This window comes from Schistocerca americana, chromosome 2 (genome assembly GCF_021461395.2).
Source record: "Schistocerca americana isolate TAMUIC-IGC-003095 chromosome 2, iqSchAmer2.1, whole genome shotgun sequence".
Lineage (NCBI taxonomy): Eukaryota > Metazoa > Arthropoda > Insecta > Orthoptera > Acrididae > Schistocerca > Schistocerca americana.
In genome coordinates, this window is record NC_060120.1 from 591512552 (window position 1) to 591528480 (window position 15929).

General features: G+C 41.5%; 1 protein-coding gene across 1 annotated transcript in view; it reads left to right on the forward strand.

Annotated features, from left to right (window-relative positions):
• Positions 1-15929, forward strand: part of LOC124595688 (nuclear fragile X mental retardation-interacting protein 1) — a 160116-nt gene that overhangs the window by 104927 nt on the left and 39260 nt on the right. The window contains exon 5 of the mRNA XM_047134546.1: positions 5713-5901. Coding sequence (XP_046990502.1) covers positions 5713-5901 — 189 coding nt within the window. The remainder of the gene's footprint in view (positions 1-5712; positions 5902-15929) is intronic.

The window sequence follows — 15929 nt, forward strand, 5'->3', positions numbered from 1 at the left end:
CTTCAGTCTGAATTTTTTCCAGCATGTCTTAAGTACATTATTTTACTGATAGTTTTCTCTCATAAAAAGAAAGGTCAGTAAATTTTGCTCTTGCTCAATGCAAAAAATACGTTCGGTTTTGGGCTATTACGTTCATGTTCCAGGGATTTTTGTGGATTTTTACTGCCCCAAATCTTAATTATGTTTATTGACTTTCCTCTCAAGTTGAAAGGTGATTCATCATTAAAGATAACCTCTCAAATGAAATCATCATCGTCCAACTGATGTAAGATTTCCACACAAAAATCCTTATGAACAGTCGTATCAGTGTCTTTTAGTTCTTGCACTATTGTTACTTCTATGGTTTGAGAGGTGGGATTTTTTGTAAAAGACTCCAAACAGTCATATATGGGACACCCAACTCTCAAGAAGCACACTGGGTCGATGTAAGACTATTTACAAAGCTTTGTCTCACTTGTTTTATGGTATTGTCAGACACACAGGGATGACCTGAGAATTTATGTCTTATTAAACATCCAGTTTCCATAAATCACTTATGCCACTCATAGTGGGCATACTGGATCTTGCCATACTCTGTACAAAAATTACATTGCACAGTTGTCATAGAACTCAATTCATTAAACCAAAACAAATGCTGAGCATGCTTGGGATCGGTAAAGGCAGCAATCCTTGCTGCAATTGCCGGTAGCAGATGGCACAGTGGTATACTAACGTACCAAGTGAGTCAAAACTTGATCTATATTCCTTCAAGATGACACCAAGACTAAGTTTGTAAGGCATATGAATAAGTTTGGATGAATTTTCAGAATAGGAAAGACCTCTTTGATACACTCAGTATTTGGCATAGGCTAGGCATCTGCTGCTTTAAATACTGGTAGTTGAAAGAGAACTTGTATGCTTTGCTGCCACCTGGTGATTGCTTTAGGACTGTGACAACAGGTGCTGACTAGGGGCGGTTGCTTGTTGCAGTGATTCCATCTTGAAGTCACTGTATTATAAATTCTTTCATGACAGGCTATATATAGTTGCTGTGGGTCTCTATATGGTTTCTTGTAGATAGGAACTTCATTTCCCTTGAGGATATGATGTTGAATTAGTGACGAGGCAGACAATAGGCCAGGAGAATTAAACAATCCTATATATTCTTCTTAAAGCCTTTCCTGTCCTCACCGTCCGGTCTCTTTAGATGTGCTACTTTTCTCCTTGGTGCAGTCAAATTGACAGACTGTCTTGGTGTTGCGTGATTTTACATGGAAACATTGTCCAATTCTTCTTTGTCTAATATTTCCAAATTAGCTATCAGAGTACCACATGATAGCTGTACTTCTTCCGTGCTAAAGTTATCAGCACTGACAGGCATTATTTTGGTTCGTTCAGTTTCCTGTATTTAGGATAAACTGCACTGTGCAAAACAGTTCACTTTACCCACTTCTTCATTGTCAGACAAAGGTTCAACCATATGCAATGAATTCAGCAGCAGGTCAGCTCCTACTTCAGCCTAAATTAACTTTCCAGTTTCTTCAGCTATGATATCCTGCAAGTTGACTTTAAGGAATCTAGTGTGGAGTTTAGGCAATCCACCCAACATCTTGGGTATTCCTTGTGACAGTGATAGTTTTCTGACTGTGGAGCCAAGGTGAAAAAGTGCTCCATCTAATTCCACTAAATAACATTCAAGTCAACTTTGTCATGATGGGCAACCAGTAAATCTAACACCAGAATAACTTCATAGTCACTGTCTACTATGGGCAGGATTCTACAAGGGCTGTCCAGAATATATTTTGGTGTTGCAAAACAAAAAAGAAGTAATACAGGAAAAAATTGTTGTATTCATTTGAAAGCGACACTTATAGTCTACCTTTCAGCATAGTCTTCATGCAAATTTATGCACTTATCATAGTGGCGGAAGACATTTGAAATTCTGTTGTCATAAAATTCAGCCACCTGAGACTTTAACTGGGTAGTCAATCCCCTCCCTTCACTTCTGCATCTGTTGTGAGCCAAATCTTCATCATTGTAAACGGGTGGTAGTCACTGGGTGCAAGATACGGACTATACGGGGCATGAGGAAATACCTCCCACTTGAAACCATCGAACACTTCTCGAGAGCGATTTGCTGTGTGCGGTCAAGTGTTGTCATCCAAGAAAAAAATTTTGGAGTTCAACTTTCCTCTGTGTTTATTCTGAATTGCTCTTCATAAGTTTTCCAAAGTTTGACAATAACTTCCAGAATTTATTGTTGTGCACACTCAAGAAAATTAACAAGAGGTGCATCTTTCCTGTCCCAAAAAAAAGTCACCATAACCATTCTTGTAGATAATTTTTGCAGCATTTTCTTTGTTTTTGTAGGGAATTTGTGTGCTCCAGTCCATAAACTTCAATTTGATCTCACAGTCGATATGTTTGACCCAAATCTCCTCTCCAGCTATGATTTGCTCAAGTATGAAATCACCATCTTTTTCGTAAGGTATGATATCAGATTCCAGATAATTGAAATGGCTGACCTGTTTTACTGCTATATTGCTCAGCACTATTTACATTCTTATGGGGTCCTATTTTATAAAAGCCATTTTAGTATTTTTACACTTCCCCCGCCCCCCCCCCCCCCCCCCCTCCCCCCCTCCACCTCTGTATTAGAGATTTCCATTTGTAACTTCTTGGGAGATTATTTGTGCCGGACCAAGACTCAAACTCGGGACCTTTGCCTTCTGTGGGCAAGTGCTCTACCAACTGAGCTACCCAAGTATGACTCACAACCTGCCCTCACAGCTTCAATTCTGCCAGTACCTCGTCTTCTTCCTACTCGAGTTAGAATCTCGGTCCGACACACAGTTTTAATCTGCCCGGAAGTTTCATATCAGTGCATACTCCACTGCAGAGTGAAAATCTCATTCAGCTTTCCATTTGTATGTAACATGATTATTGTACTAGCCTTCTTAAAGTGTTCATTAAATGGAACCTTTTTTCTTCATGGTGCTTCTCAGTTCATCTGTGTTAAATTCATGAAGGTTCTATTCTAAATCATCAGATGCTAAATGGGTGTCTCGATTAAATTCTGTGTGTTTCTCAGTTATCTACTTTATTATAAATACTGTATCTGTTGCCGATCTTTCTGCTGCTCATCTTCATGTAATAAGCACTCTGATATTACTTTTAATCCGCTATTCAGGACCCTAATGTAAACCTTGTGTGCGGCTTCTGGTAGTTTTTGGCAGTTATTTCCCTCTCCTTTTTATACATGACACAACTTTTGCTTGTTGCCTTGTTCTTGGTGTGACACTTCTTTTCCGAAATAGGTTGAATGGATTTAGCAGTCTCGTGGAGAAAGATTCCACCATATTTTATGAATTCATTGTTCATGCTGTCCGTGCCTGTAGTTTTCCTGTTTTTCAAGGCCACCATAGCCTCCATCATCCATATCTGTGCATAAATCATCCACACTTTGCAAGCCTGTTTATTCCGTTTCCCCATTTCCTATCTGCCTGGCTGCATACCAAAGGTATTTGTAGTGTTTTTCTGTGTTACTTATTTCTATTTTTTATCTGTCTTTTTTGTAAAGCATATTCATTTTCTTGTAGGCTAGTGCTCATCTTTTTGTGGATGTCATCTTTGATTGTACTTACAAACTGTCCCCATCTTTTGCTGCCTTTTTAGTAATGTTCCTCTTCTGTTTGTAAATCCAATGATTTTCTTCTCCAAAGTTGTTAAAATAACAAAGATAATTTTGTTTGTTTTTTCTTCTGTTTTATGAACCTGTCTATTTGGGATATTACTATAAAATGATATGACCCCACGTCATATCCTGTAAAAACTCTTGTGTGTCTTACTATTCCCTCAAGTTTATCATGTGTTATCGCATATTCTATGATAACCTGTATCTTCTTCCTGGCCTTGTAAAATTTGTGAATGTCTTTATTCTGAAAGAATATGTTTGCTGTTTTTTTAATGTATTAGAAACAGCAAAATCTCTCTGCTACCTCTTGTTTTTGTTGACAGTTTTCTCCTCCATTCTTCTCATTACTTATGAGATGAAAATATCTCCCACTCTGGCCTTTAGATCCCACAGAAGTATTGTTTGGTGTTTATTATTATATCTATGTAGCATTTCTTGGAGGATGTTATGAAAATATGTGGACTCACTAATTTTTGACTCCTTAGGGGCATAGACTCCAGTCACTGACCGATTTCTTCTTTCCTCCAGGATGTTCAACACTATGATTGTATTATTAATGTAGTTGTCTTATTTTCTCTCCCCAGTTGTTGTGAATGTAAATTGCTACACCTGTATTGGATCTCTTATGGAGCTGTTCCACTGTAGAGCATCAGATAGTTGCCAATATATTTATTTCCTCATAATTTCTTCTTTGTTTCATTTATAGCAGTGATGTCTGTTCAAATATTTTTCAAGAAGTCTGCTAAGTTTTCTTCTTCTTTTGCTAATCCCCTGATATTCTAGATCACCACTTTGAGTCACAAGAACATATAAGAAACAAAAATGTTCAGTATTATCTCTGTGTATGACACTACAGTTGAGAAACTTATATGTTTATTTTACTGTTGGAATTTCCTTTATTCTTAAAATGAAGCTTTATACAGTGTTCTATCACAGAGATAAGAAATTAAGAAACTTTTGTGCCACTCCTTTTATACTGCAACTTTCTAATTTGCATAAAAGTACTGAATTTTTCAGATTCAGCTGTCTCCAATAAACCCAGAAAAGTACTAATGACTTTATGTCCTTCATTCATGGAAAACATTGCTTGGTATTATTATTATTAGTGTTTGCTCCCTTTTTATAACTTGGCCATATTTCAGTGTTTTTTAAAAGGCCAGGAAAAGTTCGCTGGCCGATTGAACTGTTTATTAACTATTTCAGTATTTTTATTATTTATTTATTCAAATAACCCTTTTGAAGGGTACGATAAATCTACTTTGGTTTTTCTTCTTTGTGTTAATAGTTTTATTAATTCATTTCTGGATTCTTTAAGGAATTGGGATTATATGTCAATCAACACACTAGATGATTGTAACTTGAGCTTTGAGGCTGTTTTCAGTACATCAAATTGCTATATTCCTTAAGGAAAATTAATTACACATTTTAGCTAAATTCATTGCTTCTATTGACTCATCAGTTTCCTTACTACATGTCATACTAAAAATGTTCTATGAAGGCCTCTGTGGTGCAGTCATCAACATTTTCTCATAGTGCTGTCTTGTTGTATCCTGAATACTCTTCAGTTTTCACATTCATAGTTTTATATATACTTGAGGATTTTAACAAGGAGATTTTAGAAACTTTACTGGATTCATTTTTCTGATAATTTAATAACTGGTTTCCATTTATTATGACCATCTTCATATCGCAACAAAATGTACAACATAATGTACTGAAGTGGGTCATCTGTCTATGTATGTAATCAAGACTGGAGTAATAACTGCTTCGTTGTTCTATTTTTGTCATCTTAAACAGGGAATCCTTGTTGTATTGAATATGATATTGCCAAGTAGTTTCCTGGTATTACACAAAGTATTGACTACTTTGTGGTGTAATACATTAATACATTCGCAGAGCACTATTCTTATAACTAATTATGTTCTTTTTTATAGTCTTTGTTTTAAGTGCTTTAGATACTCTTGTTACTCGTCAAAAAATTTTAGTTCATTTTTTGACTCTCAGTTGAAATAAAGCTTGAACAAATGGTGATTTTTTAGTTGCTTTCAGTCATGAAAATGAAGAGCCTGAAAATGAGGAAGAAGAAAAGAAGTTTAGTGATGATGAGTGGGATGCAAACCAGGAGAATGAAGCTGAAACAAAGGATTTGACAGGTCCTATTGTGACTGTGAGTACAGCTCTCAGCAATATAATGGGAATGTATGCATCTGGAGCATCTGATTCTGAAGGTATGCAGACTCTCCATTTTGCCTCTCATTTACACCAGAAAAATGCTAGGATATTTTGTGCATTATGTTTCGTGAACTCTCTTAAATAAGTTTATTTAAAGTGAGATATTGAACCATCATAATAAACACTTGGGAGGGGGGGGGGGGGCGAGTGGGGGGGGGGGGGAGGGGGGGGGGGCTAGCTAAGGTGCACATGATGCTTGAGTAAGTGTTATTAACTATGATCATTATTACCAACAAACTTTCAGCGGATCGTGGAAATTAACAGATCTCATTTATGCTGTTAAAATTTATTCCTGAAAATGTATCAAAAGATTCTGAAAAAGACAAAGTGAGAAAGTCAGCTGTCACTGAACACTGTCTACTGCTTGGGCACACCATGAGTTACAGTAAAACAAAAATATTGGCATATAAGCAGCAATCTGGAAAATATTACCAATTTCAACTCTGTCAGCATCAGGAAGTTGTGAAATCCTGCCTTAAAATCATTGAAAGGTTGGAAACAAACACTCTCAAGTCCAGAAACAAATAAATCTGTCCTGAACAATATGTCTTGCCATCAGCTACTGTTCTTGGGATTGGAGATCATACAGAAAACTGTGGACAGTTCAGGAGAAGCATGGGGATGGATGACAAAGGAATGGGGATAATTCACACATCACACTGCATAAATCCAATCATGTTGTGGAGATCATACAAAAGGGAACTGATCTCAATACATTAAGTATCATCTTATGAAGCCATTTCATTTTGTCCCGAGAAACAGGCAGAATTCTTAAAAAGACATCCTACATAAACAGCACAAAACGATCTTGCTTGAACTGAGACATACAGCAAAGACCAAGCCACTGCTAATATTGCCTGTTATATATTTATGAACACAAAACATAACCCAATCCATAAATAATAGTTATATGTAAAGTTCTACAGCATCTATCGAATTTCAGCTCTAATTAGTTGACTCTATGTTCAAATGAATCTTTCAGTCAATCCATCTCAGTTTGGGTCGGGTGGTCTTGCAGTAGTGTGTGGGCCTGAAAACTGAAAGGTTGCAGAATTGAATCTGGGTCCACGAATTGTTTCATTGTGCCTTTAACTTCTCAGTGATGTGAAGATTTGGCAGGAATGACACATAGTTCAGATTCCTTATTGAACCTTTCCTTAGTAGCGTTAGTGGGATAGGTTAGGGACATTAAAGTCATTGATGTGGCATTGAAAGACTTGCACCAGGCCATTGATCCCTTGAAATTATTATTATGATCCAACTCTAATGTTAGGTGAAATGTTAATTAAAGTACCGGCATTTGTATTTGGGTACAGACCCAACCCACAGTTTTATTTTCTCAGAAGTAATTAGAATAGTCTACACCATGCCAGAAGAAAAGTAATTGCTTACAGGAAGATAATTTTATGTATAACCAGCTGTTAATGTGTGACATTTCCTTCCTTTATAGATAGAATTAAAAAACCTCCTACCTCTACAAATTTTTATTTATCATCTTTTCTTTTTTGCCTCCGAAGTCTTTCCTCAAAATTATGAAATTTTTTGTAGATATGCCATTTAAAGGACCTGGTAGAGGCAAGCATAGCTGTTGAACATTAGCGACCAACTGAATGAGGCAGTGTAATTGTTAAGTCAGTGACCTGGTATGTGGGAGAGTGGAAACTTTCTCTGTCCTGCGATCGTAGTTTTATTTTCTGTACTTTTCCTAAAAAAAAAAAAAAAAAAAATCAGGTAAATTTCAGGATGATGCCTTGACCAATGTCATGGCCAGCCACCTGTCCTTTCCTCTTAAAATGTTCTTATGTATTCTATGTCTGTTTTCCATCATCTGGGGATCCCTCCTTCATATGCTGGAAAGTAGGAAAATCTAATACCTCCTGCAGACCGACAGCAGCAGCAGAATCTGGTCCAAAGCGTGCAGCTGCTTACAGCATCTGCCTCCATGATAAGAACAGCTGACATTGTGTGGGAATGCAATAGGATACTACCCCAACAGAATTCCTAGAGAACCACATGGATGCATTCATCTCTAGACATTTGGAATTTTAAATAGTTCCACAACTGGAACTCCAAGGGGAAAAGTTTTGAGTGGATCTACATTAAAGTGAAATACAAGGAAGAAAATCAGTGTTTGAACACAGACTACTTAAAGTGTATATGAAGCAGAAAAATAGATGTTATCCAGGAAATAACAAGGCTAAATACTGATATCCCAGGTATAATAGAAATGTAGTGGTGTGACAGTGGAGTGTTTTCTACTGTTTGAGGTAATCTCTCTTATTCTGGGAATCAGGACCAAAATCAGGAATGGCTGTTATACCAGGTGTACCGGTATGAATGAGCAGCTTTTTGTGAAAATGAAACACTAATTTTGAATTGAAAAGTAAAAACATTTTATTCAAAGTACTGACCATTGCTTTCTATACATTTTGACCACCTTTCTGGCAATTTGTGGACACCACGCCAATAGAAATGTTTGTCTTTTGAAGCAAACCAATCACACACCCAATTTTCGACTTCTTCATAGGAATCAAAGTGTTCCTCAGCCAATGCGTGTCCCATTGAAGAAAACAAAGGGGCCAAGTCTGGTGAATACGGCGGGTGTGGTAGCAGCTCCCAGCCAAGTGTTTTGATTGTATGCTGAACCAGTTTTGCTTTGTGTGCAGGTGCATTGTCATGTAAAAAAATTACTTTACCATCTCTTCTGGCCCATCCTGGTCTTTTTTCGATCAATGCATAGTTCAAATTGATCATTTGTTGTCTGTAGCGATTAGTATTCACAGTTTCACCGGGTTTTAGAAGCTCGTGATACACCACACCTTTCTGATCCCACCAAACACAGAGCATTGTCTTCTTGCCGAATCAATCTGGTTTTGCAGTCAATGTTGATGGTTGTCCCGGATTAACCCACGATTTTTCCCATTTAGGATTCTTAAAATAAATCAATTTTTCATCGCCAGTAACAATTCAATGCAAAATTGATTTTCTTTCATGTCTTTGAAGCAAAATTTGACAAATGGTTTTTCGGTTTTCCATCTGTCTTTCATTCAATTCATGTGGCACCCATTTTCTACACTTTTGGATCTTTCCCATAGCTTTCAAATGGTCAGAAATTGTTTGTTGTGCAACATTTAGCATTGCTGCCATTTGCTTCAGACTCAAAGTATCATCTTCATCCAATATTGCTTGCAATTCGGCGTCTTTGAACTTTTTTGATGGTCCACATTCTTCATTTCTTACATCAAAATCATTATTTCTGAACTGTTGAAACCATCTTTTGCATGTTGCTTCTGACAGAGCGTGATCACCATATGCTTCGACAAGCATTCGATGTGACTCTGATGCACTTTTTTTCAAATGAAAACAAAAAATTAATGCTTTCCACAAATCATCACTTTCTGGTACAAAATTCAACATTGTTAACAAAATGAAAATATATGATGATGTTTGTTCCATGACTTGATGTATACAAAATATCTTTGACAGGTGTCATACCAACCAAACAAAAAAAAAAAAAATTAAGGCTCGTTCACAACAAATGTTCCCTATCAACACATTTGTATCTTAACGCTCATTTGATACCAGTGCACCTGGTAGTCTGAGAGTGCATTTCTGAGAGTGTTACACATTTTGCCCTGCTGTCCTAGATTTGTATTGTTAAAAACTTAGTGCCAAGCCAGTGAAACTGAACATTATTAAAGTGTATGCCCCAACAGCAGGTACAAATGAGCAAGAAGTGGACACTTTCTATGACCACATCAAGGAAGTACTTATTCTGATGAAACATGACAAATTTAATATAATAATGGGTGACAGGGAAATGACAGATATGGAGATCTGGCATGGCCTTTTGGCTTAGGCGCATTAAATTCTGCCAAGAAGAAAAAATGAAATGCACTAGTATTAAGTTCAAATTACCACCTCAGTGACTGTATACATGGAAATCCCCAACATACAACCAAGAAAACATAGTTCATAACCAGATAGGCTACACTGCCTGGGGATGCTGCCTTAGCATAGGCACCTTCGGTGCTGGATGAGAGGGTTTGCGTGCCACAGTGACACTGAGAGCTACGCATGCGGTGGCTTAACTACCGGCAGGGCCACCCAAGCTGGAGGGGCTTCAATGAAGTAGCCTGAAGAAGAGTGTCCTAAAGTTAGGGAAGGAGGGCTGTTGTTTTTCCCAAGGAATTCTCCCAGCAGCAGTTGGCTATGGGCCCAGTGACTCCAGACTTCTGAGCCTTGAACTGGTCAGCACTGCCAGACCTCTTCTACCGTAAACTTTGTGTGTACTTCAGGCAATGGAACGTTGCTTGTTTCATTGAACAGAGACCTTGGCTTCAATGCCTAGACCATAAGGAAGGTACACACCTCTTTAAAAAACCACTCAGCCTCGAGGTGTGCTATGTGCTGAGGGAGGTGAATGGCTGTTGAGTAAGGCAACCTCTAGTCAGCAGCCTGCTGCCTCCGTATTATATAAGGCATGTGAGGCTCTGCCTAAGTCAAATTTTTTTTTCCTAGTGACTCCTGGGATTCATATAGAGCAACTTAAACTCAAATCTACTCCTGTTGGGATGGGTGTGCAGTCATGCACCTATTCTGAACCAACAGAGAGAGCTTGGATGGTCAATCCACCCAAGTAGTAGTATCGGAATTACTGATCTACCATAATACTTTCATTATAATCAACAGATTGGAGGGAACATTTGAAATGATCTCCCATTTCTGTATTCACATTGGATTGAAGGGATAATTGGGTCTTTAAAAAGTGTTAAATTACTTTGTAACGTGAGACCTGAGTTTCTCCTGGCATATACAACTTTCAAATAACCTCTGGGAATTCAGCGACTGCCGATATTTCGGTGTTAGAATTTGCATGTACATCAGCTGTCTGTTGCAGTTTGCCTTGAAAATGGTGGGGTGTTCTCCTGCCAAAAGTGTTACCAGGCTGAATTCCCGGAAGTTATTTGAAAGTACTTTGTAATGGTACACCTCTAGTTGAAACTGTCACATCACACCAAATACCTGAACTTCCTGGTATGTAAGATTTTTGACTAATGATCCTGTAGTGACTGAATGGCATAACACCTGTAACTTCTATAAAGTCTTTGTTAACTGCTCCAGTATAATGAGGATGCACCCTGGGGAATAACATCTGATAACTTATGATCCCTTGTTGCCTGTGCTTGTCTCGTCAGACACATCTGATTACGGATTAACAGCTGTATTTGCGCACATCTTCGACAGACTGGAACAACCACTCACTTTTGCCTCAAAAATAGTGACAATGACACAGTTCAGTTATGGACAAATAGAAAAGGAGTGTGTGGCCATATCTTTGCTTTAAAAATTTCCATGATTAAGTGTTGACAGACCACAAATCTTTGCTGCCCTGGGAACATTCCCACAAAATTGGCTCACCAACTTCAGTGATGGGCTTTGTTTCTCAACAGTTATTCCTGTGATATCTAGTACCATTCTGTTCTGTGACTGATCATGACAAATCTGACTTACTCTCATGAGTGCCAATAGATCATGACTCCTCCTTTTAGACTGATCCAGAAATATGCTATTACTTGGTTGCCAGTTACGAAGTAGTCGCCACCTTGCTCCCTATAGATGTCAAACTAGTGGTCCAGCATTTGGCAGAAGACCTCATTCTTTGTGAGCTGCTGCTCATGGTCCTGTAGAAATAGCCATTGGATCACCAGATGATGCTCAACCCAGAAGTTCAAAGTTATTGGGATTGTAGGCACCAATTCTCTGACTGCAATGGTGTTCTGCTGCTCCAGACCATAAAAGGCCGAACTAGGGTGGTCATTCCTTCTCCATCCCCCACGACTACGGTGAAGCAGGTGAATACTTCTCCGTGGTTGTTGGTGCATCACGCTAACGAAATGCTTTGCATGTCAGCATTCGTGTCGGAAAGGGATGGATGTTGACATTGCTGCCATGTTGGCAGCCCGCACATCCTACAAAAGCAAACAAGTGGTTCTAGTGGCCTATGGCAGGAGGCATTGACACTGGTTGCAGCTTCATCCAAATTTTGTGGGCCCTTTCTTGGGCCATTCACGGTTTGTCATGGTCAGTGCTGAGTCTGGTTTTTCGTATGCCTCCTGGATGCCTTCTCTGTCCTCTACATGTGTGATCCAAGCCTTGACATGAATCTTTGTTATTGAAGGTCTTCCCAAAACAATTGTCATGGATAACGGGCCTCGATTTTATCCATCAACTTACATCCTTCTGTGCTTCCAGTGAAATTGCTCTCATCACACAACACCTTTCCACCTTGCATCCAATAGTCTGGCAGAGCATTTCATCCAAATGTTTAAGGATCAATAGTTGAAGCTCCACAGTCACCACTCACTGGATGATGCACTCTCCATCATTTTGGCCTCTTATCAGACAACCCTGCAGGAGGGGACATGTCCAGCTGAACGATTCAATGGGTGGCCACAGCTATCACACTTCTCCCATCTACATGCATAACAGCCAACGGTGCCACCATCATGGGGTTCTTTGCACTGTTTTTTCTTCTGTGATGATATGTGGGTCCTGATGTTCTCTCAATGCAGTTACTGTTGGACTCTGGCAGTAACAATGCGATTCTTCGGACAGGCAATGGTAGAGGTCCATCTCTCGGATGGTTCCTGCAACTGAAAACGACTGAACCGAGTCCATCACTGGAATGGACAATTGGATCCCAATGCAGGCTCGGCACCTGTCTTTTGTACCAGATTGATCTAGTCAATAGCCAGAAGCTTCGCCCAAGTGCTTCCTATGGCAGCCCCTCTGCCATTAACAGCACACAGGAGCCATCCAGCACACACCCCCTGGTCAACCCCGATGGACGTAGGTCAGAGTGCCCTGGACCATCACATGCCAGGGGAACCTGCTGACACTAGGGAGGATGACCCAGACTTCGAGACTAGTTACTCTCTCCCCCCCTCTCCCCCCTCTCCCCCCTCTCCCCCCTCTCCCCCCTCTCCCCCCTCTCCCCCCTCTCCACCTCTCCCCCCTCTCCCCCCTCTCCCCCCTCTCCCCCTCTCCCCCCTCTCCCCCTCTCCCCCCTCTCCCCCCTCTCCCCCCTCTCCCCCCTCTCCCCCCTCTCCCCCCTCTCCCCCCTCTCCCCCCTCTCCCCCCCTCTCCCCCCTACCCCCCCCCTCTCCCCCCTACCCCCCCCCTCTCCCCCCCCTCCCCCCCTCTCCCCCCCCTCCCCCCCTCTCCCCCCCTCTCCCCCCCTCTCCCCCCCCTCCCCGCCTCTCCCCCCCCTCCCCGCCTCTCCCCCCTCTCCCCCCTCTCCCCCCCCTCTCCCCCCTCTCCCCCCTCTCCCCCCCTCTCCCCCCTCTCCCCCCCTCTCCCCCTCTCTCCTCCTCTCTCCCCCCTCTCTCCCCCCTCTCTCCCCCCTCTCCCCACTCTCCCCCCCTCTCTCTACCTATCTATCTCTCTTACCCCCCCCCCCTCTATCTATCTCTCTTACCCCCCCCCCCCCCTCTCTATCTCTCTTACCCCCCCCCCCCCCCCCTCTCTATCTCTCTCTCTTCCTGCAGAGAGAGATGTCATATATCAGCAGTACGTCTTTACAGCAGTACGTCTTTAGGATGGGCAACCTTTTGAGTGGAGCAGCATCACATACTTACACATGTAACTCCAGGGCGTCACCTCCCAGGACTTTGGTCACCAGCGACAGTCGTATTGAAACTGGTAGACAACAGGCCTAGAGTCACTGGAGGCCCTTCTCACTGGAGGCCCTTCTCACTGGAGGCCCTTCTCACTGGAGGCCCTTCTCACTGGAGGCCCTTCTCACTGGAGGCCCTTCTCACTGGAGGCCCTTCTCACTGGAGGCCCTTCTCACTGGAGGCCCTTCTCACTGGAGGCCCTTCTCACTGGAGGCCCTTCTCACTGGAGGCCCTTCTCACTGGAGGCCCTTCTCACTGGAGGCCCTTCTCACTGGAGGCCCTTCTCACTGGAGGCCCTTCTCACTGGAGGCCCTTCTCACTGGAGGCCCTTCTCACTGGAGGCCCTTCTCACTGGAGGCCCTTCTCACTGGAGGCCCTTCTCACTGGGGATACTTCGCTCCACTGAGTAACGTATGCGGAAAGAGATTTGTAAGTGTACCTCTGTACAGTGGCTATTTATAGTGGTACAATTTCAATCATCTGCAGTTCTCTGCCGATGCTCTGGACCACTCATGTGCCAGCTAATCCTAGCCCTTCAATTGGAGGCCAGTAGGAGCCACTGCAGTGGGACTTCGGACCTCTCCCCTGAAAGTATCTGGCCAGCTTCCGCCTAGTACACTCTACTTCATTCCGATGGGAAACTTCATTGTATTAGTCTTTAAGTCCTTGCATCTTAATTCACGTTTCTGTTTTCCTGATGCACACCTGATAGAAGACTGAGAGGGCTTTGCATTAATTTATGTGGAAAGAAGTTTTTGTTTCGTCAGTACACTGTTGTTTTGTGAATAAACCTTTCTGTTGTTGGTCTGGAGTGTGTTGTCTCTTAGACATCTTATGATGTAAGATATAGTACGTACCCAATGACGGAGCTAATAAAGCTTTCAAAGCTACACAATCTCCATTGTTAACTACACCTTGTGCATCTGCTTTTAAGAAGCCAGTTGTGAAGTGTGATACCTCAACACGAACACAGACCACAGATTAAAGTAAAAGTATATGCATTTGTCCATACCAGCTAACTCTACCAGTTTTGGTGGGAGACTCCCAATTTTCCACTTTTTCTTCCACCTCTCTATTGTTCCATTATTTTCCCAATTTTTGGTTATTGTCATCTAACTGAAGACATTTGTTTTGAAAACCCACCATTTCGGTTTGCTCAGTAGTAGGTTCTAATCAACATAAGTATCAATGTTTATAAAAATCAGGAAGTCATGTGTGCTGTATCGATTGTTATTTTTCCTCTTTCCTGCACATTTTCTAGGATGCATAGGCCTTACTTGTATTGCTCAGTATTGTTTTCTGTTTGGATTTGTTTTTGTGTATTATTCAACATTTTTGTAATCAGAGTAAATTTTTAGAGTGGGTGGTTATGAGTGTTATTTTGTTAGCTGAGTCCCTGAAAGACTTTATTTTTGTGTGTGTTGTTATTTCACATGCAGCTAATTTTCATATTCATAATATTTTGATTTAGTTTTTAGTTTTTCATTATGGCAAGAAACTGGAATGGGGACTGGCAGTTGGCAAGAAGGCAGCTAGGAGGAGGAGGAGGAGGAGGAGGAGGAGGAGGAGGAGGAGGAGGAGGTATTCAGACAGTTATACTTTGCATATATGCAATAGATTTGACCAACTGTCAGAATTGAGTGGAGAGGAGCCTATTGTAGCTGTAGATGTTGGGAACATGCAGCAGTCCTCAGCAGTTTGGAGGCCTAGGTTTGCAATGTCTAACCGATAGGAGGAGGTTCTGCTGCTAGGTAGTTCGCATGGTAGAGGTGTGGGCCAGCAGTTGCAGGAAGTGGTAGAGAGTGAGTAGCAGTTCACCAGCATTGTGAAGCCTAGTGCAGGGTTGGCTCAGGTGACTGACAGCATAGGGGAGTTAAGGAGGAATTTTACGGAGTATCGGGTAGTGATAGTGGGTGGAGCAGGGAGCAGTCTTGATAGGGATGGGGAGTATGATGTAGGCGGTGATCTGGTAAAGATAGCTACTCAAACTGGTGGCACTAATGTGCATTTCGTGCAGCTGTTTCAACATCATGATCGGCCTCATCTTAACGCGGCTGTTAGGCGCATTAACATGAGGCTGGAGGGGGCACTGATGGCAGAGGGCATGGGTCACATTTCAGTGGTGCCAGTTGAGTCTATCAGTAGATCCAGTTTCTCTAGGCATGACCTGCACCTCAATAGATATGGGAAGGGGAGGCTGGCAAAGCTTATAGGTGACAGTGTAGTGGGTGGTGGTGGGAAAACTCATGGAAAAACTCCTGTAGTAGTTGGTGTTAGAGCTGCACCTGTTTTAGATTGAAGTCAGCTGATAGGCATGCCTGCTTAAAGGAAGTCCCTCTAACTAA